General features: G+C 57.6%; 1 protein-coding gene and 1 long non-coding RNA gene across 15 annotated transcripts in view; one reads left to right on the forward strand and one right to left on the reverse strand.

The window, feature by feature from the left end:
• Nucleotides 1–23,349, forward strand: part of TCF3 (transcription factor 3) — an 81,922-nt gene extending 58,573 nt beyond the window's left edge. For 4 of the 14 annotated variants that reach the window (XM_030257100.4, XM_030257101.4, XM_072919260.1 and 1 more), the window contains 12 exons: nucleotides 3,558–3,660; nucleotides 4,186–4,325; nucleotides 4,465–4,591; nucleotides 5,444–5,502; nucleotides 6,151–6,229; nucleotides 6,709–6,782; nucleotides 7,360–7,563; nucleotides 8,883–9,006; nucleotides 9,663–9,825; nucleotides 10,717–10,955; nucleotides 14,482–14,626; nucleotides 15,133–23,349. In XM_030257100.4, coding sequence (XP_030112960.1) covers nucleotides 3,558–3,660; nucleotides 4,186–4,325; nucleotides 4,465–4,591; nucleotides 5,444–5,502; nucleotides 6,151–6,229; nucleotides 6,709–6,782; nucleotides 7,360–7,563; nucleotides 8,883–9,006; nucleotides 9,663–9,825; nucleotides 10,717–10,955; nucleotides 14,482–14,624 — 1,455 coding nt within the window. In that variant the 3' untranslated portion in view covers nucleotides 14,625–14,626; nucleotides 15,133–23,349. Of the gene's footprint in view, nucleotides 1–3,557; nucleotides 3,661–4,185; nucleotides 4,326–4,464; nucleotides 4,592–5,443; nucleotides 5,503–6,150; nucleotides 6,230–6,708; nucleotides 6,783–7,359; nucleotides 7,564–8,882; nucleotides 9,007–9,662; nucleotides 9,826–10,716; nucleotides 10,956–13,560; nucleotides 13,788–14,481; nucleotides 14,627–15,132 lie in introns of those variants that run through there. The other 10 variants (XM_030257102.4, XM_030257107.4, XM_030257105.4 and 7 more) reach the window with 7 other exon arrangements.
• Nucleotides 771–2,510, reverse strand: LOC140680756 (uncharacterized). The gene is made up of 2 exons (XR_012052135.1): nucleotides 2,365–2,510; nucleotides 771–1,264 (listed from the first exon to the last, which is right to left on the reverse strand). It is a non-coding gene; the product is annotated as an uncharacterized lncRNA (long non-coding RNA).
• Nucleotides 23,350–24,262: the final 913 nt, after the last annotated feature.

Genomic DNA, 24,262 nt, shown 5'->3' on the forward strand with positions numbered 1-24,262 from the left:
GGCAGGGACTGGCACAGGGGAATCTGTGCTGGGAGCCCAGGGCCTTTGGGCTCAGTGCTTCTGTCCCAAGAAGTCACAGAGCTGCTTCCAGGGCTGGAGCCCCTCTCCTCTGGAGCCAGGCTGGGAGAGCTGGGGGTGCTCCCCTGGAGAGGAGAAGCTCCAGGGAGAGCTCAAAATCCCTTACAGAGCCTAAAGGGGCTCCAAGATCCAAAGGGCAGGGATGGATGGGATATTGGGAAGGAATTGTTCCCTGGCAGGGTGGGCAGGCCCTGGCACAGGGTGCCCACCCTGGATCCCTGGCAGTGCCCAAGGCCAGGCTGGACAGGGCTTGGAGCAGCCTGGGACAGTGGAAGGTGTCTCTGCCATGGCAGGGGTGGCATGAGATGGGCTTTGGGGTCCCTTCCAACCCAAACCATTCCATGATTCTATGCAGTAGGTGCTGGGTTGGGGCTGCCCTCAGGGCATGGAGCCCCTTGGAGCCTCCCTGCAGCTCCTGGCCACGGGCTGCTGTGTCTGGGCACAGAATCCAGGGCTGGATGTGGCCCCACATTGGCTGCGGTGCCAGAGGAACCTGGGCAGGGATTTTGTGCAAGTTGGTTCCTGCAGGATTTTGTTGCCACAGTGAGTTCAGTGCCTGGGAGCTGTTTCAGGCTGTGCATTCCCAGTCTGGTCACTGCTCTGTTTAGCCTCAGTCTGCCCAAAGTCCCACCCCAGCTCCTGCATTTAAGCAAGAAAAACAGGGAGGGAGAAACAACCCCAGACCACAAAGCTCTGCGAATCCCAGCGCTGGGGCTTTTTGAGAGGCTCTCGCAGCGCTGGCAAATTTTAATCGGAGGAAATGACCTCACCTGGAGGTCCCCGGGGCCAGGGGCTGGGGAGGGGGGCCTGGCCCTGGTGCCCCACAGGGCTCCTGGCTCCCTGCACAGAAAAATGCAATTGGCTTTTCACAGCCTCCCCTGTGCTGGACAGCAAAAGGAACAATTAGCAGGGGTCAGGACCAGGAGTGTGCTGAAACCCACCCCCCAGGATCCTGCAGGAGATGTTCCAGGGGTGGTGGAGCAGCGTGGGCACACAGCAAGGCGAACCTCTCCCTGCTCTGCAGCCCTGCTCCCTCCGTCCCTGCCATTTTCTCGCCGTTGTTTTCTCCGTGGGTTCCTGGCTCGGCTGTTGGTGCAGCTGCCGGGCGCCTGGCCCCGAGCCAGCCCCTGCCAGATGGCGCGGGGCTCTCAGACGTGCTGCACTCCATTCCCTGTCCCGGCTCCCGCTATTTAATCAAATTATAGCAAAAGTCAATTTGCTGCATTCCCGTTCTCCAGTGCCTCCCCCACCCCCCTAGTCCACGCGTGGCTCCCTCTGCCCACTGCACTCAGCAGCATCACGGGGACCAGGGCCTGGAATTCTCTTTTTTGAGCAAGGGACAAAGGGCAGCTGCCAGTGTCTGTCAGGATTTGCCCTTCCCCCTCTCTTTTTTTGTCTTTATTTTACGAGTTCTCTGCAAAGTCAGAGTCATTATGTTGGAAAAGCCCTCTACGGGTCACGGAGTCCAACTGTTCCCCAGCACTGCCAAGGCCACTGCTGACCCATGTCCCCAAGTGCCACATTCACACATTGATTGGACACTTCCAGGGATGGTGACTCCCTCCAACCCTGGGCAGTCTGTTCCAATGCTTCCCAACACTTCCAGTGAAGAAATTATCCCAATATCCAACCTAAACCTCCCCTGGCCCAGCCTGAGGCCGTTCCCTCTCCTCCTGTCCCTGTTCCCTGGAGCAGAGCCCGACCCCCCTGGCTGTCCCCTCCTGTCAGGAGCTGTGCAGAGCCACAAGGTCCCCCCTGAGCCTCCTTTTCTCCAGGCTGAGCCCCTTTCCCAGCTCCCTCAGCCCTTCTTGGTGCTCCAGACCCTTCCAAGCTCCACTGACCCTTGTTGGATTTCTAGGGGGCTTTGGGGTTGGTTTTTTTAAACAAAAGGAAGCCTGGCACAGGCTGTCCAGGGCCATGGTGGAGCCACCATCTCGGAATTGTTCAAAAAACATGTGGATGTGGCACTTGAGGACATGGGTTGGTGGTGAACATGGAGGTGCTGCTGCTTTTGTAGTTGGACTTGATCTTAAAGGTGTCGTCCAACCTTAAGGATTCCCTGATTGTCTTTTATTCCCCACCATCACTTTTGTCCCTTTTTGCTGATGAGGACAAGGGCTGGAAGGGAGTAGCTGGCTGTGGGGAAAAAGAAACTCAGGCAAGTTTCCTTCCCAAAGAGAACTGTGTGTGCCAGGCAGAGCCTGGCCCTGCCCCACCTCTGCTTTCAGCTGGATTAAAAAAAAAAGATTATCGGTTTCAGAATGAATCAAAGGAGATGAAAATAACCTGTGACAAAAGTTCTCACATCATCTGAGTGCTATTTCAGTTCCTTTGAATGCCATTTTGGTTTCTTTGCGTGTTGAATTTCTGCCTTAAAAAAAGAAAAGTCTGGTTTTGTCCTGGCAGAAGCTGATTTTCGGTCAGGGCTTTCTAGGATGGGTTTGGTTAATTTAGAAGGGAAGGAAAAGCTTTTTCTTCTGCTGAATGTGCTGTTAAATCACAGAGCTGAGCAGTGCTGCAGAAATCTGACCCAGGAGCTGTGTGAGGGCTGTCTGAGGGTTGTCCCTCCCCTGTGACAATGGCTATGAGGGCTGCTCAGCCCCACGTGCCTCAGTTTCCCCTCAGCCTGGTTTTCCTGAGGGCTTTGAGCAGGGGCTGTGCTCGGGAGCCTGGCACAGGGCAGGGTTGGCACAGGGGGGTCCCAAGGCCACACGGGTGCCTGCTGCCACTGCCCAGCCTGTCCCCCCTGCGTGGGGTCACTGCAGCAGTGGTGGCTTTTGTGGTTACCCAGAAAAATTTATAACCATGGAAAACGGAACTGGAGCAGAGTCAAAACTTCTGCTGGAGCTGGCCAAGTTCTGGGGACCAAGGAGGGTGGCAAGAACAAACAGAAGGGAACCCTGTGCCCTGTGCTCTGTGCCCTCTGTGCTCTGCTCTGTCATCTGTGCCCTGTCCCCTGCTCTGCTCCATGTAGGGCTGTGTCCTTTGAGGACTTTGGCTGAGCTGCTCCAGTTCCCCCCCCAGATCTGCTGTGGGATGAATCAAAGCAAAGCTCCTGGACTCATCAGATGGTTTGGGTTGGAAGGGACCTCAAGTCCATCCTGTGCCACCTCTGCCATGTCAGGGACACCTCCCACTGTCCCAGGCTGCTCCAAGCCCTGTCCAGCCTGGCCTTGGGCACTGCCAGGGATCCCTGTGCCAGGGCCTGCCCACCCTGCCAGGGAACAATTCCTGCCCAATCTCCCATCCATCCCTGCCCTCTGGCAGTGGGAGCCATTCCCTGTGTCCTGTCCCTCCAGGCCTTGAAAGGTCAGTTGAGTGAAGCACTTGCTGCTCTGTTGCCGTGGGAGAGGTGGTCAAACACTGCTGAAGTTTGAGGTTTGAAGTTTAAGGTGTGCAGAGCTGGGGGCAGCCACAGTGAGGGTGTGGGGCCGTGGACTGAGCAAGCTCTTCTCCTCAAGCCCTTTCCTGCCCCACAGGTGTATCCATCCAACTCAGGTGATGACTACAGCAGGGATCCAGCTGGATATACTCCCTCAAAACCTCCCAGCACTGTGTATCCTGGAGCCTTTTACATGACAGGTGAGTTATTCCCAGCCCTGTGATCCACAAGCCAGGCCCATTATAGACCATGAGAGGGGCTGCACATCTGGAGGGAGCTCAGGGCAGGAGTGTGAGACAGTGCAGCCCCAAAATCATCCAATGTCCTGAGTGGGAAGGGACCCTCAGGGATCAAATCCAGCCCCTGCCCCTCCCCAGACCCCCCAACACCCCCACCCTGAGCAGCCCTGAGAGCGCTGTCCAAACGCTCCTGCAGCTCTGGCAGCCTCGGGGCCGGGACCATTCCCTGGGGAGCCTGGGCAGTGCCAGCACCCTCGGGGGGAAGAACCTTTCCCTGAGCTCCATGCCAAGGCCTGGCACAGCTCCAGCCCTTCCTGGGCTCCGGGAGCTGTCCCAGAGAGTTTGTCCTGATTTGCTCAGTGGGTGATGCTCAGCACAGGCAGAACATGGTGGGGACAGTCCCAGCCCCTCAGCCAGGGCTGACCTATTCCCCCCTGGGGCTGGGGGCTGCTGTCCCTGCCCCACTCAGCTCTGGGTTCCTTGCAGATGGACTCCATAACTCACCAGACCTGTGGAGCTCCCCGGGTGCCATGAGCCAGTCGAGTTACGGTGCCATGCTGGGCAGCTCCTCCTCCCCGCTCCCGCAGTCCAGTGGCTTCAACAGTTTACACCAGCACGAACGCATGGTAACATGTCCCCGTGCCTGTGTCACCTCCCTGCCACCCTCTCCCCTGGCTGTGGGCCCGAGCCACCTGGGTCCTGCCCCAGCTGCTGAGCCCCACAGTTTTTGCAGGGCCCCTCTCACCCCGCTCCCCTCCCTGCCAGAACTACCAGCTGCATTCAGGAGAGGTGAACGGCGGGCTCCCCTCCGTGTCCGGCTTCTCCTCGGCCACCACGGCGTACGGAGTGTCCAGTCACACCCCCCCGATCAGCGGCACCGACACCATCATGGGTATGGCCAGTCACAGAGGGACCCCCTCGCTCCACGGCCCGCCACAGGCTCACCTGGACAGCCAAGGCTGGTGCAGACTGGTGCCTGAGGCATCCAACACACCCAGACACCTTTGGTCCCTCGTGTGTCACCTGGGCCTGGAGTCCCTGCCCAGGGAAGAGGCACAGGGAGGTTCTGGCTGGAGCACCTGGGTTCTGGTCTGGGGCTTTACAGCTCGTGGGATGGGTCTGGGAGAAGCCTAGCAGCTCTGCTGTTATCTGTTATGAGTTGTGGGATGGGTTTACAGCTGTATGAAGCTGCTCCCCTAGATCCAGAATGGGAATGTTTTTGCTGAGTTTGGATACCACGTTAACCTCCAAGTGCTTTAATCTCTGACCCTGCTGAGCCTGTTACTGAAATGAGCTCCTGCTCCCCAGGAAATTAAGATCCTGACATAGATTTGTAGAAGAAAACCCTTGTTTTTCTATGGAGAAGCAAGTTTGGGATTCATAGAATGAAAGTATCATTAAGGTTGGAAAAGATCTTCCAGTGCCTGCTTGGTGGTTTTGTTGGGCTTTGAGATGTGCCATGGCAATGGCTGTGCTGCAGCAGAGATGTCTGATTGCTGTTGGCAGCACTACACCTCCAGCCCAGAGCTTGGAGAGATGTCCCTGCAGCCCCTTGGTGGCTTCCAGGGGAAGGTGCCCCATATCCGAGCTGCTCTGAGCTGGACAAACATCTAATTTTCAAGCAAAGCACTAAAAGCAGAAAATGTCCACCCCAGAGCATGTGTCCCCAAAGAAGGTCTTGTAGGGTACTGTGTCCTGCTGGGGTGTGGGGCCTTGGCAGTGGCATCCGTGTCTCTCTGGGCAGGTAACAGAGGAACCACAGCCGGGAGCTCCGGAGACGCGCTTGGGAAGGCTCTGGCCTCGGTAAGAGCTGCTGCAGGGACCTCTACCCAGCAGGGAACATGGGCACATTTGGTGAATGCACCCAAATCCACAGCAGCCTCTGAGGGAGGGTTTTCCCCTTTCCATGTGCTGTCATCTCAGTCCTGGCACCTTCTGGTGGATGGGGAAACTGAGGCACTGCAGGTTATAGCGGCCCTGCAGCCCCATTTCCTGCTCTGTGCCCTCCCAGCCTGGTGCTGCTCTGCCAAGACCACCCTGCACAGAGCTTGTGGCAGGACTGGCAGGTCCCAGTAGTCCTTGCCCTGTGTGTGCTGGTTCACACTGGAGGACACTGGTCTCACTGGGTTAGTAGAGAGTTGCCTCTGTCCCATTCAGTGATCCTTGCACGGTGGCAGAGGGGTGCTGACAGTGCACCCTGCAACAATTCCTGAGGGCTCCTGCTTCCTCCTGAGAGGGGTCCCAAAGAGCAGAGGCTGCACTCAGGGTGGTGACAGTGGGGATAGAGAGAGACTCCCGGGTTAATGGGGGAACTGGGGGGAACTGGGGGGAATTGGTCTTTGTGCTGGCTGTGGGTTTGGGAAGGGAGGTCCCGGCAGGTGGTGGGTGCCACTGGGAGGGGACAGCTAGCTCAGGGTGGCACTGCTGACCTTCCCCCTTCTGTCCCTGCAGATTTACTCCCCTGACCACTCTAGCAATAACTTCTCCTCCAACCCCTCCACCCCGGTCGGGTCCCCGCAGGGCCTCGCAGGTGAGTGACGATGTGAAGGGTAAGGGGGGTGGGGTTTGCTTTGGGGAGCTCCCAGGTCAGCCCCAAACCTCAGCCCAGAGCTGGCAGCAACCTTCTCCTTCTCCTTCCTGACCCTGTCCCTGCATGTCCCATCTCAGAGAGGCTGTGGCTGGATTTGCCTCCCATGGGAGAAGTGCAGTGGGAACTGGGAAGCAGCCAAGTGGTTGAAACCCATGTTCAGCAACTGCTGAAAGCCCGTTCCTCGTCCCCTCAGGCAGGACAGGTCCTGCCGCGGTGCCCGGTGTGCCCGGTGTGCCCGGTGCCGGTCCCGCCGCGGTGCCCGGTGTGCCCGGTGTCCCGCCGCGGTGCCCGGTGTGCCCGGTGTCCCGGTGCCGCCGGTGCTGCCGGTGCCGGCCCCGCCGCGGTGTCCCGGCTTCCAGCCCCATCTAGCGGCAGCCGTGGCCATGGCCGGTCCCCAGCTCTGCTTGGTTTGTCCCCAGGCTCGTCGCAGTGGCCGCGGGCGGGCGGAGCGGGTGCCTTATCTCCCAGTTACGAAGGGAGTCTCCACACTTTGGTGAGTGGCACCAAAATTCGGGGTTCTCCTTTTGTCTCTCGTCCCTCGGCGCCTGGCGGTGGAGGGTTTTTGGGTGGCAGCCTCTCCCCTGAATGCTGGAATCAGACTCAGCTGTTGGCCAGGGGTGGATATTTGGGTAGCAGCAGCTGTGCAGAGCCCAGTGCTGCATCCCTGCCCCAGCCCAGCCCATCCCGGGGCTCTGGCCCAGCCCAAGGCATTCCTGGCAGGTTTCTGCCTCCCTGCCCTGAGCACTTCCACTCGTGACCCTTTGTGCCTTTGGGGAATGCCACTGGCTGGGAATGTTATTTAATTTCTCCCCGTCCCTGCCCTGTGTCTCCTGAGCCCAGGATTGCCACCAGCCATTCTGTAGTGCAGAGCAGCAGGGGGCTGCTGGCTTCATGGGATTGCAGTCCTGGAACTGGACTGGAATCATGGAAAGGTTTGGGTTGGGAGGGATCATAAAGCCATAGGCAGAGACACCTTCTGCTAGACCAGGGTGCTCCAAGCCCCATCCAGCCTTGGACACCTCCAGGGACAGGGCACTTAACACAGACCTGTCTTTGTCCTGCCCTTCCAGCAAAACAAAATGGAAGACAGGTTGGATGAAGCCATCCACGTGCTGAGGAACCACGCCGTGGGCCAGACCTCTGCCATGCCCAGCAACCACGGGGACATGCACGGGCTGCTGGGCTCAGCACCAGCACACAGTGCTGCCGTGGGCAGCCTGGGCCAGGCCTTCCCCGCCTCAGTCATGGCCCTGGGGAACAGGCACCCGAGTCTGGTGAGTGTGGGAGCGGTGTGGCAGCTGGCAGGGACACGCTGGGGACACGTGTCACCTGTGGTGTGACATGGCATTCAGAGGGAGCAGCTCAGTGTGGTCCAGCTTGGGTCAGGTGCTGGCAGCGTTGCATGGGCACACAAGTCACTTCCCATGTTCCTGCAAGGGAGAGCTGAGTCATAGAATCCCAGAGTGGTTTGGGTTGGAGGGACCTCAAAGCTCATCTTGTTCCACCTCCTGCCATGGCAGGGACACCTTTCACTGTGCCAGGCTGCTCCAAGCCCTGTCCAGCCTGGCCTTGGGCACTGCCAGGGATCCAGGGGCAGCCACAGCTGCTCTGGGAGCATTGAGTGCAGCTTTGGCACCAGCTCTGTGTGCCCTTCCCTTGTGCCCCTTCTCAGGGCAGGCAGAGGTGGTGAGAGAGCTGCTCTTCTTTCCCTGCAACATGATTTAAAATCCCTCAAAACAACTTCAAGGCATCCCTGGAATATACAGGGAAGAGAAGAGGGATCCAGTGGATACAGGAGTGCCAGGTGTCACCAGGAACTCTGAATGGTTTGGGCAGGCACCACGTCCCTCTGTGCACGTGGGGAGTGCTGGTGTGTGAGGGCTCATTCCAGCTGCAGGGAATGTGATGGATCCAGGTGCCCTGGGCACATGGATGCTGGGGTGCCATGCAGGGTCACCTGGGTCCCCCCTTTTCTAGAGGTTGGTGACCACAGCAGCACATTTTTGGCGGAGCTGCTTGCCTGCTGCAGCCATGACACCTCTGCAGTCTCCAGAGAACCAGTTGTGATCCCTTTCCAGGCTCCCTGAGCGGGGAATGGGACGTGTGCTCTGTAGCTGCTGCCAGCTGGGGAGCCAGCAGGGCTGGCTCTGCCTGTCAGTCCAGCCTGTGTGGCACATCCTCGGGGCCCTGGGCTCAGAAGGGCCCCTCACCCTTTGCCTCCAGCCCCTTTGGAGCCAAGTTCACATTGCTGGGGTGTCCCTTGCAGTCACAGTGGTGTTCAGTGGACACGGGACACGTGTCCTCTCTGCTGTGCTGGCCACACAGAGGGGCTTTTCCTCGGGGTGGGGGACAGCAGTGACAGGAGCAGCAGGGTCCCAGCACGGTCCCAGAGAGCTGGTGCAGGAGCAGGCTGGCTCTTCCCTCCTGCATTCCGGAGCTCCAGGGCTGCGAGGGTGAGGGGAGCACACGGCTGTGCCTCAGCCCGGTCCCTGAGCCCGGGGTTGTCCTTGGGTGACTGCTCAGGTGATGTCCCCACTGCCTGCTGGCCATGACACATCCCTCCCTGAGGCTCACTCTGCTCCTTGTGCTGCAGGTGGGAGGAGGCCACCCTGAAGATGGGTTGTCCAGCAACCCCAGCTTGCTCCACAACCATGTCACACTTCCCTCACAGCCCAGCTCACTCCCGGACCTCAGCAGGCAGCAGGACACGTACAGTGGTAAGGCAGCTCTGCTTTTGGGGCTCACCTGTTCACAGGGTTCACCTGTGCTAAGGGGGGTGTGGGGAGGCACCTGTGGGGCTTGGGTCCAGGCCTGTGCAGCCTGGGAAGAGGTGGGTGTCCCACAAGGCTGGTGTTTCCTTGCAGCATTCACAGGGCAGTTTCTACTTGGGGCCTTTCACAGAGTCCCAGAATGGTCTGGCTTGTAAGGGACCTTAAATCCCATTCCCTTCCACCCCCTGCCATGGCAGGGACACCTCCCACTGTCCCAAGTTGCTCCAAGCCCTGTCCAGCCTGGCCTTGGGCACTGCCAGGGATCCAGGGTGGGCACCCTGTGCCAGGGCCTGCCCACCCTGCCAGGGAACAATTCCTGCCCAATCTCCCATCTAACCCTACATGCTTGACTGTATTTTCCTGTTCCCCCTGCCAGGTGTGGGTGCACAGTTCTCAGTGCTCTGCTGAGTAGGTTGGTTCCCAAATTGGAAGTAAGGGAAGTAAGAGGGAGAGCGGGGAGCGTCGGCAGGGCAGAGGCAGCACCCTCACATCTGTGGAGCAGCAATGCAGGATGAGATTGGGATGCCACTGCAGGAGCAGAGCCTGGGGACCCCCCAGCCTCCTCTGTGGGTCAGGCCCCTCAAGCTCTGCTCTCTCTGCAGGCTTGTCCGGAGGGCTGGGCCGGAGCAGTGTCTCCTCAGGAACGAGCGAAATAAAGAGGGAAGAGAAGGAGGATGAGGAGAACACATCTGTGGCCGATAACTCAGAAGAGGAGAAGAAGGAGCTGAAACCCTCCCGGAACAGAACAAGGTGCTCTTTGAACAGGTCTCTCCCTTCACTTTCTCTGTTCCCAGGCCAGGGGTGTTTGGGCTGGGGTCCAGCTGCCAGGACCCACCAGGCACTGGGCTTGGCCTGGTTTGGCCTGGGGTCATCTGGGGCACAGACCCCCCCAGCCCTTGCCCACCCTGAAGCCTGGTGTGGTCTCACACAGCCTGGGCTCCTGCTACTGCCCCAGGGAGAAGGTCCCTGCCACCCTCCTGCTGGCTTCTGTCCCTGTGGCCTCAGGGCAACCTCATGCTCCTAAAGCAGAGGGATGCATCTCATCCCCCACCTGCCTCTGTGGGCACTTGGGGCCGTGCAGGGAAGGAGCAAGTGCTCAACCCCAGTCAGACACGGTTTGACTCCTTCCCTGCCTTGGGGCATCTCTGCACATCCAGCCAGAGGAGTCAGTGGCTCAGGTGGAGTCCTTCAGTGTGTTGGCTGCTCTGCAGCCTTGCCACCAGCTCAGAGACCTCAGCAGGGTGATGGTGCCCAGAGAGGCAGCACCAGCCCCACTCCTGGCCTGGAGGCAGAGGGCTGCATCTTCCCAAATTCCAACTGGGAGTACCACTGTTGTCCTTCACCTTGTCTGGGCCGCCCTGCACTCTCCTGGCAACAAGCTCAGGCCTTAATCACATTGTGGTTTCTTTCTTTGCTGTTTATAAACAAAAGAAAACAAAAGAGAGGCAGAAGAAGAGCCTTAACTGCTTCTCTCCGAAGCCCCTGCGTGTCCCTGCACGTGGACCTGGCACAGGACCTGGCACAGCAGGTCCTGGCAGGGCACACGGGGGGCTCGGCATCTTGGTGCGTCACCGTGTGTTTCTTGTCTGTGAGTTGACCAGTGCTGAGAGTGCACACGAGGAATGTCCCTGTCTCGTTCTTATTTTAAACCATTAGTCAAGATGAGGATGAGGAGGACGATCTTCTTCCCCCAGAGCAAAAAGCCGAGAGAGAGAGAGAAAGGAGGGTCGCCAATAATGCCCGTGAGCGCCTGCGGGTTCGTGACATCAACGAGGCCTTTAAGGAGCTCGGACGCATGTGCCAACTGCACCTAAACAGCGAAAAACCGCAGACCAAACTGCTAATCCTACACCAGGCCGTATCAGTCATACTGAACCTGGAGCAACAAGTTAGAGGTCAGTGAGGGTCCCGGAGTGGTGATATTTTACGTACCTGATCGGCACGGGGCTGTCTGTCTGTCTGTCTCCTGTGACGTGCTGTGGTGCCTCGCACTGTCTCTCTCCCCTGTAGCCTTGGGGAACAACCCAAGGCTATCGATGTCCTTTTTATTTTATTTTATTTTTTTGCCTTTTTTGCATCCATCCCTGCTGTTCTCTCCTTTGTCCCCCGCTGCCACCGTGTGTGCTGCATGCCGGTCCCCGCGGGGACGCCTGTGCCATCCCGTGCTCAGTGCTTGGCCAGCGAAGTGACAGAAACCCCACTAGAGAATGTCCCAGAGGGGCGCAGCTCTGCAGTCTCCATGGGCTGCTCTGAGCACAGAGCCCTCTCCTTTCCCCTCGGCGTGCCTGATGGGGCTCTGTGCTCCTGTCCCCGCAGTGTGGCACCTGGCAAAGCCCTGGCACCACGGGAGCTGTGTGAGGGCAGCAGGATGCCCCAGCCTCGCTGCCTGCACTGCTGTCCCACCCAGGCTTGGAGCACTGTGCGTTCTGAGCCTGGAGCTGCCCTCCACACGTGTGTGTGTGCCCCCACGGCAGGGAGGGAAGGAAAGGAGGGTGGCTGCTTTGTCCCGCATCCCGCAGTGCATGCTTCTGCCCCGGGGCAGGTTAACCCCTTTCTCTCTGCAGAGCTGTGTAACACGCGTCGGGGGCTGTGCCTGCCTGTGCTCCTCTCTGCTGGCCTTGCTGTGCCTTGATGTTGGAGTCCTTTGTGCCTCTCTTCAGTTTGTAATTTTTTGCCTTTCATAAAATGTATATTTTTTCCTGTCTTCTTTTTTAATTTCCCCTTCCTTTTGATTTTTTTTTTTTTATTTCAAGTTTTTACTTTTTGGTTCTGTTCTTTCCAATCTCCTACAGACATGCCCCAGCCGTGACCTCTCGGTGGTCCCACTCTACCTTGTACTTGCTGCTCACGGATCCCAGGCAGGACCGAGGGTGGGGCAGGGCTTAGGCAGAGTTGGCACCATGTTGGTTTTGGTCTCCCATGCTTGTCCCTTTTTAAACCCTTCCTGGAGGCAGCCAGAGAGGTGGCTGAGCCCTGCAGGCTCCCTCAGCAAATAGTGCAGACAGGCAGTGTCCCCTCCTTGGGTTTGTGCTGCTTTCCAGGAGAGAATCCCACCCTCACACCTCTTCTGGCAGCACTGCCATCAGGTCCCTGTGTGCCCAGGGGGGCTGCCAGGATCCTCCCGCTGCCACAGCAGGAAGGGAAAGGAGGAGACCCCCAAGGGTCACCTCTGCTGGTGACCCCCAGGGACACAAGGCAGCCTAAGCGTGCCATCCTCACACAGTGCAAGCTGCCAGTGGTACGTGCTGCTGGTGGGGACACAGCTCTGTCCTGCCCAGGTGTGACATCCAAGCCTTGTCCCTACTGGGAGAGCCACCAGCAGGGACCTGCAGCCACCAGCCGGGGCTGGAGGAAGGATCTGGGGTCCTGCATGGGGACACGGGTGTCCCCGTCCCCCGGCCTGTGCTGGGCGTGTGGAGAGGAGGTGGCAGTGCCAGCTGGGGCAGCAAGGAGGGGACACAGGCAGGAACAAGGCAGCGAGGAGAGGGCACAGCAGGGCCAGTGGGCAGCCCTCTGTCCCACACAGGCAGTGCCTGCCTGGGGAGCCCCTGCTCCCCCTCACGTGGCCATGCACCGTCCAGGAGGGCTCTGACTCTGCGGCCCCTCTTTGCTAAAGCCTTGTCCCCACAGGGACAGGAGCCCGAGGCCACAGGCTGTCCCAGTGTCAGGACTCTCCCAAGGACCCTCCTCAGATAGAAGTCTTCCTGCAAGAAGTTTTGCTCTGGGGGAGAAGGTCGTCTGGGCTTAAATTGGGGCTTTCGAGGGGGTGGGCAAGGCCTCGGTTCAAGATGCTGCCAGCACAACTTTGCTTCCCCCATCCCTGCCTGTGTCGGGCACCCTGGGGTGCTGTCAGCAGTGGGGGCTCTCCCAGAGCTTCTGACTGTGCCTGGGAAAAAAATCAGCCCTCCTGGCAGGCTTTTGGCTGTGTGGAATGATCGGGATTCAGTGAGTGCATCCGAGTCTGCAGGCCTGGCTCCTGCTCCAAAGCTGCCCTGGTCCCTAAGAGGGTGCCAGGCCAGGCTGCTCCTGCTGCTGCAGCACCACTGCTCCAAACACCAGCATTGGAAGCTGCAGATGGAATTTGGGAAGGAAATCATACAAAGAAGGATTTACTTCCTGCCAAAATTTTTCCACGGGGGACAAACCTGATGTTTTTGGCAGAGAGCCTCCCCCAGTCTTTGAGTTTTCAGTTGAAAACAAACAGGAAGGCAAAATTTTGCAGAGGGCAGGAGGTGTTGGTGGGTGATGCTGCATCAATGCCCACCCTTGCCCCCTTCAGCCCCCTGGGCACCTGGCCCTGTGCTGGCAGCACCTTCCCTGGGCTCACAGTGGTGACACAGCCTGGGCTGCTGTGGGAAGCACCCAGAGGAATTGGCTTTGCAAAGTGAGGCCGTTTGGGCCATTTCCAGTGGACACCCGGAGCACTTCCAGCACGGCAACATAGAGCCCCCCTCCCTCGGTGGCACCCCCTGACTAACCCCTGTGGTGCTGTGAACCCAGCAGTACAGACGAGGCCTTGTCACTGGAGGACAAAGATCTGAGGGACCGGGAGAGGAGAATGGCCAATAACGCCAGGGAGAGGGTGCGCGTGCGGGACATTAACGAGGCCTTTAAAGAGCTGGGACGCATGTGCCAGATGCACTTAAAAACGGACAAAGCACAGACCAAACTGATCATCCTACAGCAAGCGGTGCAGGTCATTCTGGGCCTGGAGCAGCAAGTACGAGGTATGGTACCGCTGGCAGGTGCATTTCGGGGCTGTCTCTCCCCCTGTCTCTGCATGCTCGTGCTTCTCTGTCCTGACTCCTGCTTTCGGTCTGAGCTGTGTGTTTGCAGCGCCAGCAGCACCTCTGCCTGCTGAGCTCTCCCCAGCCCTGGGCCGGGGTGGATTTGAGGCCCCTCTCTCTCTCTGGTCATGCTTAAATGTAATTTGGCACCTGGATCCCATTATGCAGCTTTGGAAAATTCAATCCTCAACTCCGAGTGCTGGCTGAGGCACTTGGGGGTTCCTGTAACAAGCACATGGAGATGCCCTAGCACAGGTTGGCCAGGGCAGCTGTGGCTGCCTCTGGATCCCTGGAAGTGTCCAAAGCCAGGTTGGCCAGGGCTTGGAGCACTCTGGGATAGTGGAAGGTGTCCCTGCCATGGCAGGGATTGGAACAAGATGGACTTTAATATTCCTTCCAACCCAAACCATTCCATGACTCCATGTTGAAGTGGGGTGCAGCTGGGCCTGGGTTCTGCCCCAGCAGGGGCCTGGCAGGATCCTGCAGGGACTGCAGCAGCAGCAAGCGCTGCACGGAGCTCATGCCTCACACAGGCCTGCCTGGGGTGTCCCCCTGTCCCTCTGGGGTGCTGCTGCCAGGGGTGATGCTGTTGCCCAGACTGAGGTTGCTCCCCTCCCTTGCGTTTTGGGCACAGAGCGCAATCTGAACCCAAAAGCGGCCTGCTTGAAGCGTCGGGAAGAGGAGAAAGTGTCCGGAGTGGTTGGAGACCCCCAGATGACACTGTCAGCTTCACATCCTGGTCTAGGAGACGGTCACAACCCTGTTGGACACATGTAAAGGTACTGGTCCCCACCTTTGATCCCACATGCCAGCGTGGTTCAGCCCTGTGCCCATGCCCTGCTCTGCCCTGGCTGGTCAGCCCCACTCCCTCAGCAGCAGCCACGGCCCTGCTTCATTTCCCTGAAATCAGTGACTTGAATGTGTGCAAGGCCTGGCACAGGTGTGGCTACCCCATCCCTGAAGTGACCAAGGCCAGTTTGGAGGGGCTTGGAGCACCCTGGGATAGTGGAAAGTGTCCCTGACAAGGCACGGGGTGGAATAAGATGAAAGGTCTCTTCCAGCCCAACCCATTCCCTGATTCTCTCTGTGTGTCACGCACCCCATGGACACCCAAAGCCTCTGGCCCACAGGAGAGTGGCAGCCCCGGAGCTGGGATGGGGTTGGAGCTCTCTGGGTGGGCTCAGCTCTGCTCTGCACCTCCCAGTTTTGCCCTAGCTGGCTGCTGGAAACCAGCAATTCCTTCAGACTTTTCTTTTTTATTATTTTTATTTTATTTTATTTGTAGATCTTTTTGTTCCTCTGGATACGGAGATTTGTAGGAAGAAAACCCTCGGTGTGACCTGCAACCCTGTTGAACCATGAACTGTAGTACTGCTCATACTGACACACGCAGATGGATCCTGGCGTGACGTAAGGGGTGGAAAAAACACTTTGTCAGAAACAAAACAGAAACAAAAAATTGCCTTAAGTATAAAGTGCAGAACAGTCAATACATATCACTCAGTTAGGAGGGGGTGGCGTGTTCTCTTGGCTTGTTCACAAGCAGCCAGCAGCAAAATTGTGCCTAAGCTTGATATTTCTTTTTTAAAAAAAAAGAACATTAGTTATGAGATTTTTTATGTAGAACAAATAGCAATGCCTTTTGGTTTTTTTAGCTTCTTTTGCATATGTTTTGTAAGCAACAAAAAAATTTTTTTTTGTATAAAAACATGTCTTGTACCCTCCGCTTTTCTGCTGCTGTTTCTATAGTTAATGTTGCATCTTTAGGATCAACCAGAATATTAAAATTGTATTAAGAGAGACTGGATATAAAGAGAGGAATTCTCAGATTCGGCTCAGAAAGCCACTAAAAGCGAATGTAGCCACAGTGAGGGAATGTTCTTCCTTGCCTGGCTTGTACCTTCCATGACAAAAAACAAACTCATGTGCTGAATTCACCATCTTTTCTTCGGCCACATTTGGGAAAAGGAAGTCAAACAGCAGAGCTCGTGGCAGCAGCGCTCCCGCTGCCCTGGGCAGTGACTGAGGTGCTCGGCGAGGTTTGCTCTGGTTCCCGAGGCCCCACGGGGGACAGGAGCAGCCCACGTCCTGTGGGGAGGACGAGCTGCTGGGAGAGAGAAGAAGGGACTGAGGCGCTTCCAGGTGAGCAGAGCAGCAGGGGATGCACGAGGGAAGCAGAACAGGCTGGAGCTGCCAGAGCAGCACTTCCAGGAGCAGCGCTGAACAAAGACCAAGTGAACAAAGCTGGAGCACAGCACGGAGCAGCAGTGGGGTGAGGAAACCAGGCAGCAGCAGGAGAGGAGCCACGAGCAGCAGCAGGATCCCTTCGTGCACTGTTGGAAATGCAAAATGCTGGCTCGGGGAGAGGGGTGGCTTCACACCCCGCTGTCACCTGCTGTCACATCTCCCAGGCATCCTTGGAGGCAGACTGAGCTCAGCACTGCGCTGTGGGATGTGAGTGGTCACCGTCACCTGCACGTGGGCTCCTCTCTTGGCACGGGCAGCAGGAGCTCCTGTCCGTGCGTCCAGCACGCAAACTGGGCCAACTGTCCCTTCACTCCAAGGGATTTCCAGTCACTCCAGACCACTCTGGTGTGCCCAGCAGGAGGAGGATCCCTGGCAGCCCCTCTGGGTGCCCTGGAGGTGTGGAGCAAACAAAGAGGTACTGGGCAGTGCTGAGCTGCAGCAGCCGGTCTGGAGATGGCCATGGAAAAACATCCACCAGGAATTTGCTCTTGTTTTTTCCCTCTCCTTCCCCTTGTGAAATATTTTGTGCCTGGTTCTTCCCAGTTCTGCAGAGCCCAGTCAGGCAGGATGGTGCACGAGACATGGCTACAGGTCTGGGGGAATGTGGGGAGCTCCCCTCTCCCCTGCAGGCTCCATCTCTCCCTGTGCTGCTCCAGCCTGCGCTCCTGGGGAAGCTGTGTTGCTTTGGCACCGGGAAAGGGAGGGGCTGGCAAACAGGATTAGGTCCTGTGGCACTTCCCAGCCACCCCAGGCTCTTGGCATAACCTGGTGCTCCTCCACGTGCTTTGTGCTCTGGCAAACCCTGCTGGAAGTGCTCAGGGCAGTGCTTTTCTCCACGTGGGCACTGTGGCCTTGGCCCCTGTGGCAGCTCCAGGCTGAGCCACTCCGAGTGCCAGGGCAGGATGGGACTGCCCCTGCTGCCCCTGGCCCTGCCCTGGGGCTCCCCATCATCCAACCATCACTCTGGAGCTTTTGGGTGCTCCTGCCTTTCCCCAGCTTGCTGCTCCCACCATTCCTTCTGCATGGTGAGAGCTCAGCAGCCCCAGCTCTGTCCCTGGAAAGGGCAGGAAACTCAGTGGTTCCACAGGTGCTTCTTGCCTGTGTCAACAGACACATTTTAGTCTAATCAGCTCGTCAGGGTTTGCCACTTCCATCCCTGGGGCTATTCTGGGTGCTGAGGCAGTGGACAGGGAGATGGACGAGGTTTTCCTCCATGTGTGACAGCCTTGACTCCCATTTGTGCTCTGGAGTTAAAATTGGAGGCCTCATCATCTGCTTTTTGTCTCATCCATGAGAGTTCCTGCTCTGTTGGTGAGAGTCTGGGGCTGCAAAGTACCCACTGCTCAGGGATTTTGGCTGGCTCAGTGCCCCTGTCCCAGGGCAGGAGGGATGGAGCAGTGTCCCAGCTCTGGAAAGCTTGAAACCCGACAAAAAATATTTTAAAGTGGTTCACAAACCCTTTGATTTTGCCCCAATAATTGGAGGTGGCAGTAATGGACAACTGGACTTAAAGGGGCTAGTCAAGAAAAATCCATAAATTCAACAAAATTGGAAACCTGAGAAGATTTGTGAGTTGTTCACAAATATGCTGAATTTCTTTATCCTCTCCTAGTTCTGCAGGCTAAGGATGAATCCTGATGAGCCAGAGCCTTTATCACCATTCCTTAAACCCCACACATTGCAACAAAAATGGGGCTTTTCAGATGCATTTAGATGATTTAAGATGTTACTTTGACAGCAAGTCCAGCCAACTTCCATCCATAGCAAGGCTTGGGTGAAGATCCTTGAGGGGTTTGGAGGGTTTGGAGAGATCATCTCAAAAGGACAATGTAGGGGGTGGCAGTGCTGTCCCTGGAGCTGCCTCGATGGCACAGGGTGACAGCTTTGTGTGCCAGTCCAGTGTGGCTTCAGTGGCATCTCTGCTTTCCAGGTGCTCTGGAAACAATTGGGAAAAGCAGCAAGGAAAAATTCCTTTGTCTTGCCAGCGTGTTTGGCTCAGTGTGAACAAGGTGCCTGTAACCTGCCAGGGAAAGTGGCTTTTCTAAAAACAACCACTGCCAGGTTCTGTCCCCAAAATACCACCAGCCAGCCCTGAAATGTCCCCCTTTAGCAATGAAAGTCTTGTCTCTAGGTCAGGTCTGAACCCTGCCCAGCCCACAGCTCTGCTCCATTCCACTTGGGATCTTACAGATCCCCAGACCTGCTCCTCTGCCTGTCTGTGTGTCCCTCACAGCAGTGGTGCTGCCAGGAGAGGTGTCACTGACGTGCTGTACAGTGCCATTTATTCCATTTTCTCCTTCCTCTCTCGGCCTTTGCTTGCATGGCTGCTCCTGGGGACACATGCCATCCTCTTTGGGGGCCACAGAGCCCCCCCAAAGCTTCCTTCATCAGATGGGGGGCTGCCTTTCCTTCTGTGCAGCTTCTTGTTGTCTGTCCCCAGGCTGCAGCAGCGAAGCAGCAGCACTGGGACACTGCCATGGGACATTTCCTGTGTCCCCAGCCCAGCTGCAGCCTCCCGTGGGTTGGTGCTCAGGCAGTTGTGGCAGCGTGGCTGTTCCTGCTGACAGCCCCAGGGAGCAGAATTCCAGTTGTGTGCCAGTCCCTCCTGCCCGTGACCCCCTCAGATCTACTCCCAGCCACAGCTTCTGCTCCCCTGCTTTCACAAAACTGCCCTCCTAGCTCCTTTGTGTCTCACCAGTGTCCCCACTGAAGCCAGCAGAGCCTTTGGGCCCTTGCTGGGTGGTTCCAGTTGTGGGGGCTTTGGAAACCCCCAGTGCCCTGCACCCCTCGAGCTTTACTGCCAACTTGGTGGCCACTGGAACCTCTTGCAGGCCGTGCTGTGCTGTAGTGGGGAGCCTGGGCCAGCTCCAGTTCCATCCCTGGGCTCTGGGAGGTGAAGCAAAGCCTTCAGCCCCTGCCTGCAGTGCTGGCTGACCCCTGGCCACTGGGCTCCCCCATTCCTGCCCACACCAGCAATAGCAAGGCCTGTTTTCTGTACCCTGAGCTTGCACAAGGTCTTTGCCCTGTTAAAAACCTATGCAAATCTTATCCCTGTCCCCTCTCCCGGGGCTCTGCAGATCCCAGCCCAGCCCCTTCTCTCTGCTCTTGTCCGTGATTCCTGCTTCCTGCTGCCTTCAGGGTCCAGCTTCATTCCTGGCAGCTCCAAAAGCATTTTGACACCTGTGCTCTGGAGCTGGGAGGGGGCAGATGAGACTGTAGGAACACCCATGGAGGGGCAGAGCCGGATCCTGCAGCTCCTCCATGCACCCTTCATCCTCCTGTGCCTTCTGCTCGATGCTGGTAGGGCTCTGCCAACATCCTTCATCCCCCAGCCCCCTGAAAGGAGAAGCTCTGTCCCACCTTGCTGCTGCCCAGCCTGCCCTGTTGTGACACCTGAGCTTGTGACACCTGCTCTTACTTCAGCCTCTCCAGCCTGAAGGAGTGTTTCCCTTCCTCCCACGCTCCCCAGTCTCTCCAGCCAGCATCTCTGAGCTGTTTCCCTTTGCAGAGGGGCAGCCCATACCAGCAGCTGCCCATCAGCTGGGTGCAGGCAGGAGGATTTGGGGGTGGGTGCTGCCAGTGTCCCGCAGCACAACTGCCTCTCGCTGCCCTTGGGGCAGGTGTCGGGGCACCTGGTGCACTGTACTTTGATTTCCAGGACAGTTGAGCCCTTTGGGGAGCCAGCATGGCTGTGCCTTGGCCTGGAGGACTCCCACAGGGAGGGGGGCTCTGCTTGGGAGGATGGTGCAGGCTCCTCATGACCTTCTGCCAAACCTTGTGTGTCCATCTGCAGCCCAGCTCCGGGCCAAGGGCACTCCTGTCGTGGGTCTCTACATTGGTATCTCTGTTTCCCTGGTTTTGTACCCCTCCTGCTCCTCAGGGCCCCCCATTCCCACCCTGGCCCAGCCAAGCCTGTGCCGTGGTGGAGGGCGAGGCTGGAACACTCACCCCGGGACGTCTCAGCTCAGTTCAGGAGAGCAAAGGGGTTTCTGCTTCCAAAGGGGGTGTCCTGGAACCGAGGCCTTTGGCCAAAGAGCATCCCCGTGCCCTTCACCCTGAGCTGTGCCCTGCACCCTGAGCTCTGCCCTTCACCCTGAGCTGTGCCCTTCACCCTGAGCTGTGCCCTGTGTCCCTGAGCTGTGCCCTTCACCCTGAGCTGTGCCCTTCATCCCTGAGCTGTGCCCTTCACCCTGAGCTGTGCCCTTCACCCTGAGCTGTGCCCTGCACCCTGAGCTGTGCCCTGTGTCCCTGAGCTGTGCCCTTCACCCTGAGCTGTGCCCTGTGTCCCTGAGCTGTGCCCTGCGTCCCTGAGCTGTGCCCTGCACCCTGAGCTGTGCCCTGTGTCCCTGAGCTGTGCCCTTCACCCTGAGCTGTGCCCTGCACCCTGAGCTGTGCCCTGCACCCTGAGCTGTGCCCTTCACCCTGAGCTGTGCCCTGTGTCCCTGAGCTGTGCCCTTCACCCTGAGCTGTGCCCTTCACCCTGAGCTGTGCCCTTCACCCTGAGCTGTGCCCTACACCCTGAGCTGTGCCCTTCACCCTGAGCTGTGCCCTTCACCCTGAGCTGTGCCCTTCACCCTGAGCTGTGCCCTTCACCCTGAGCTGTGCCCTGTGTCCCTGAGCTGTGCCCTTCACCCTGAGCTGTGCCCTTCACCCTGAGCTGTGCCCTTCACCCTGAGCTGTGTCCTGTGTCCCTGAGCTGTGCCCTGTGTCCCTGAGCTGTGCCCTGCACCCTGAGCTGTGCCCTGCGTCCCTGAGCTGTGCCCTTCACCCTGAGCTGTGCCCTGCACCCTGAGCTGTGCCCTTCACCCTGAGCTGTGCCCTTCACCCTGAGCTGTGCCCTGTGTCCCTGAGCTGTGCCCTTCACCCTGAGCTGTGCCCTTCACCCTGAGCTGTGCCCTTCATCCCTGAGCTGTGCCCTGCACCCTGAGCTGTGCCCTTCACCCTGAGCTGTGCCCTGTGTCCCTGAGCTGTGCCCTTCATCCCTGAGCTGTGCCCTGCACCCTGAGCTGTGCCCTGTGTCCCTGAGCTGTGCCCTTCACCCTGATCTGTGCCCTTCACCCTGATCTGTGCCCTTCACCCTGAGCTGTGCCCTTCACCCTGAGCTGTGCCCGTCACCCTGAGCTGTGCCCTGTGTCCCTGAGCTGTGCCCTTCACCCTGAGCTGTGCCCTGTGTCCCTGAGCTGTGCCCTGTGTCCCTGAGCTGTGCCCTGTGTCCCTGAGCTGTGCCCTGCGTCCCTGAGCTGTGCCCTTCACCCTGAGCTGTGCCCTGCACCCTGAGCTGTGCCCTTCACCCTGAGCTGTGCCCTGTGTCCCTGAGCTGTGCCCTGCACCCTGAGCTGTGCCCTTCACCCTGAGCTGTGCCCTTCACCCTGAGCTGTGCCCTGTGTCCCTGAGCTGTGCCCTGAGCTGTGCCCTGTGTCCCTGAGCTGTGCCCTTCACCCTGAGCTGTGCCCTGTGTCCCTAAACTGTGCCCTTCACCCTGAGCTGTGCCCTTCACCCTGAGCTGTGCCCTGCACCCTGAGCTGTGCCCATCACCCCGAGCTGTGCCCTTCACCCTGAGCTGTGCCCTTCACCCTGAGCTGTGCCCTTCACCCTGAGCTGTGCCCTGTGTCCCTGAGCTGTGCCCTGCACCCTGAGCTGTGCCCTGCACCCTGAGCTGTGCCCTTCACCCTGAGCTGTGCCCTTCACCCTGAGCTGTGCCCTTCACCCTGAGCTGTGCCCTGTGTCCCTGAGCTGTGCCCTTCACCCTGAGCTGTGCCCTGCGCCCTGAGCTGTGCCCTTCACCCTGAGCTGTGCCCTTCACCCTGAGCTGTGCCCTGTGTCCCTGAGCTGTGCCCTTCACCCTGAGCTGTGCCCTGCACCCTGAGCTGTGCCCTGTGTCCCTGAGCTGTGCCCTGTGTCCCTGAGCTGTGCCCTTCACCCTGAGCTGTGCCCTGTGTCCCTGAGCTGTGCCCTTCACCCTGAGCTGTGCCCTGCACCCTGAGCTGTGCCCTTCATCCTGAGCTGTGCCCTTCACCCTGAGCTGTGCCCTTCACCCTGAGCTGTGCCCCTCACCCTGAGCTGTGCCCTGTATCTCTGAGCTGTGCCCTTCATCCCTGAGCTGTGCCCTGCACCCTGAGCTGTGCCCTGCACCCTGATCTGTGCCCTGTGTCCCTGAGCTGTGCCCTTCACCCTGAGCTGTGCCCTGCATCCCTGATCTATGCCCTGTATCTCTGAGCTGTGCCCTTCATCCCTGAGCTGTGCACTGCACCCTGAGCTGTGCCCTGTGTCCCTGAGCTGTGCCCTGTGTCCCTGAGCTGTGCCCTTCCCCCTGAGCTGTGCCCTGCACCCTGAGCTGTGCCCTTCCCCCTGAGCTGTGCCCTGCACCCTGAGCTGTGCCCTGTGTCCCTGAGCTGTGCCCTGTGTCCCTGAGCTGTGCCCTTCACCCTGAGCTGTGCCCTTCACCCTGAGCTGTGCCCAGCGAGCGTGCAGCTCCTGGTGGCAGCGAGTTGGGGACACTGCAGGTGCCCCTTGCAGGACCACGTCTTCCCAAATCACTTGAAGGCAGCAGCTTGTGAGCAAACCTTGTGGCACGGAGGCAGCTGGCAGGGAAGGAGCCGTGGGCAGCAGCTTCGGTCCCTGTGCCAGGAGAGGGGCACCTGGTGAGGCAGGACAGGGACAGGGACAATCCCAGCTGGGAATGACCTGTTGGGTGCTCCAGCTCTCTGGGGAAACAAAGCATTCCTGGGATGTTCTTTATATTTTTGTAGGAATGGGGGGGTGGGAGATGCCTGCAGAAGTTGTTTATTTTTAACCCTGTAGAAAGTTATGGGTTGTTTTTGGTTTTTGGCCTTTAAAATAAAAAATGGTCCTTGCTTTTGATGTTTATGCTGCCTACCTGTAAATCCAGATGTACTTAAGTGGCTGAAATCCTTGTTCTTAAATCAGATACACATTATAGTTTTGAACTATATATATAGTAAATATATATATATATATGCCTAACCCAGCAAAAAGAAAAAAAAAAATAAAGTATTTGGGGGTGGGAAATGCATTGCTCTTTGAAATGAATCACAATTGGGGGATGAAATTGTGTTTCTGAGTGCCTCAAGATATGAATTGTTTTCATTTTTTTAAATAATTTTATACAAGTGTCAAAACAGCTGGCTGGATTATTTGGAATTTTTAAATAATCCTAACTTTTTTAAAGTAGATTTTGAGAACTGTCCTGTATATAACAGTAATGTAGCAATAAATGTGACATTTTATAACAATATTACCTTTTTTATCCCCATGTGTGTCCTTCAGATGTTGTATCCCTAGGAATGAAAAGTTGGAATAAAGGCTTTGCCTTGTACTAAAAAAACAAAAAAAAAAACCCAAAAGAAAACACCAGACAGGCTTTCAGACACTTGCTCTGGGTGTAGATCCTGCCCCTGCATCGCTGTTGTTTCCTTGTCTCTGTCCCTGGGGAGCACCCACAAAAAATCCACTTAAATCCAGTTAAATGTACCCAGTCCCAGCACAGACTGGTGATGGGAGAAATTAATCAAATCAGAGTCACAAAGGTTGAAAAAGACCTTTGAGGTCATCGAGTCCAACAGTCAGTTCAGCACCAACCCATGTCCCCAGCACCACATCCATTGTTCAAACACCTCCAGGGATGGTGGCTTCACCCTTCTGCCCGGGCAGCCTGTGCCAGTACCCAACACGGCAGCACTGCCATGCTCACTACTAAAAATGTCCTCAAGAGCCACATCCACATATTTTTTTAATGCTTCTAGGGATGGCGACTTCACCACTGCCCTGGGCAGCCAGTGCCAGCCCTTTACAACTCGGATCCAGACAAGGGAGAAGTGTGTGCTTGGGAGCAGCCAAGAACATGGATGCTCAACAAATGCACAAGGTGGAGCATAAAGCAGACGAGTGCCGGTGTGCAGAGCAGGTTTGGGCTGGGAGAGCTGGTGAGGACAGGAGCAAGGAGCAGCACAGAGGAGCTGCTGAGAGCACACAGCTACCTGAGATCTGGGCAGTGGCCATCAAGTGAGTCTCCTGCCAGCACTCCCTCCTTGGAGACTGTCACTGTCAGCTTGAGATGAGCTGGGATGAGACTACCAGATCCTGTGGGCAAACATCACATCATGCTCACACTGCTAGACAATCACAGAATCATGGAATGCTTTGGGTTC

This window comes from Taeniopygia guttata, chromosome 28 (assembly GCF_048771995.1).
Source record: "Taeniopygia guttata chromosome 28, bTaeGut7.mat, whole genome shotgun sequence".
NCBI classification, from domain to species: Eukaryota; Metazoa; Chordata; class Aves; order Passeriformes; family Estrildidae; genus Taeniopygia; species Taeniopygia guttata.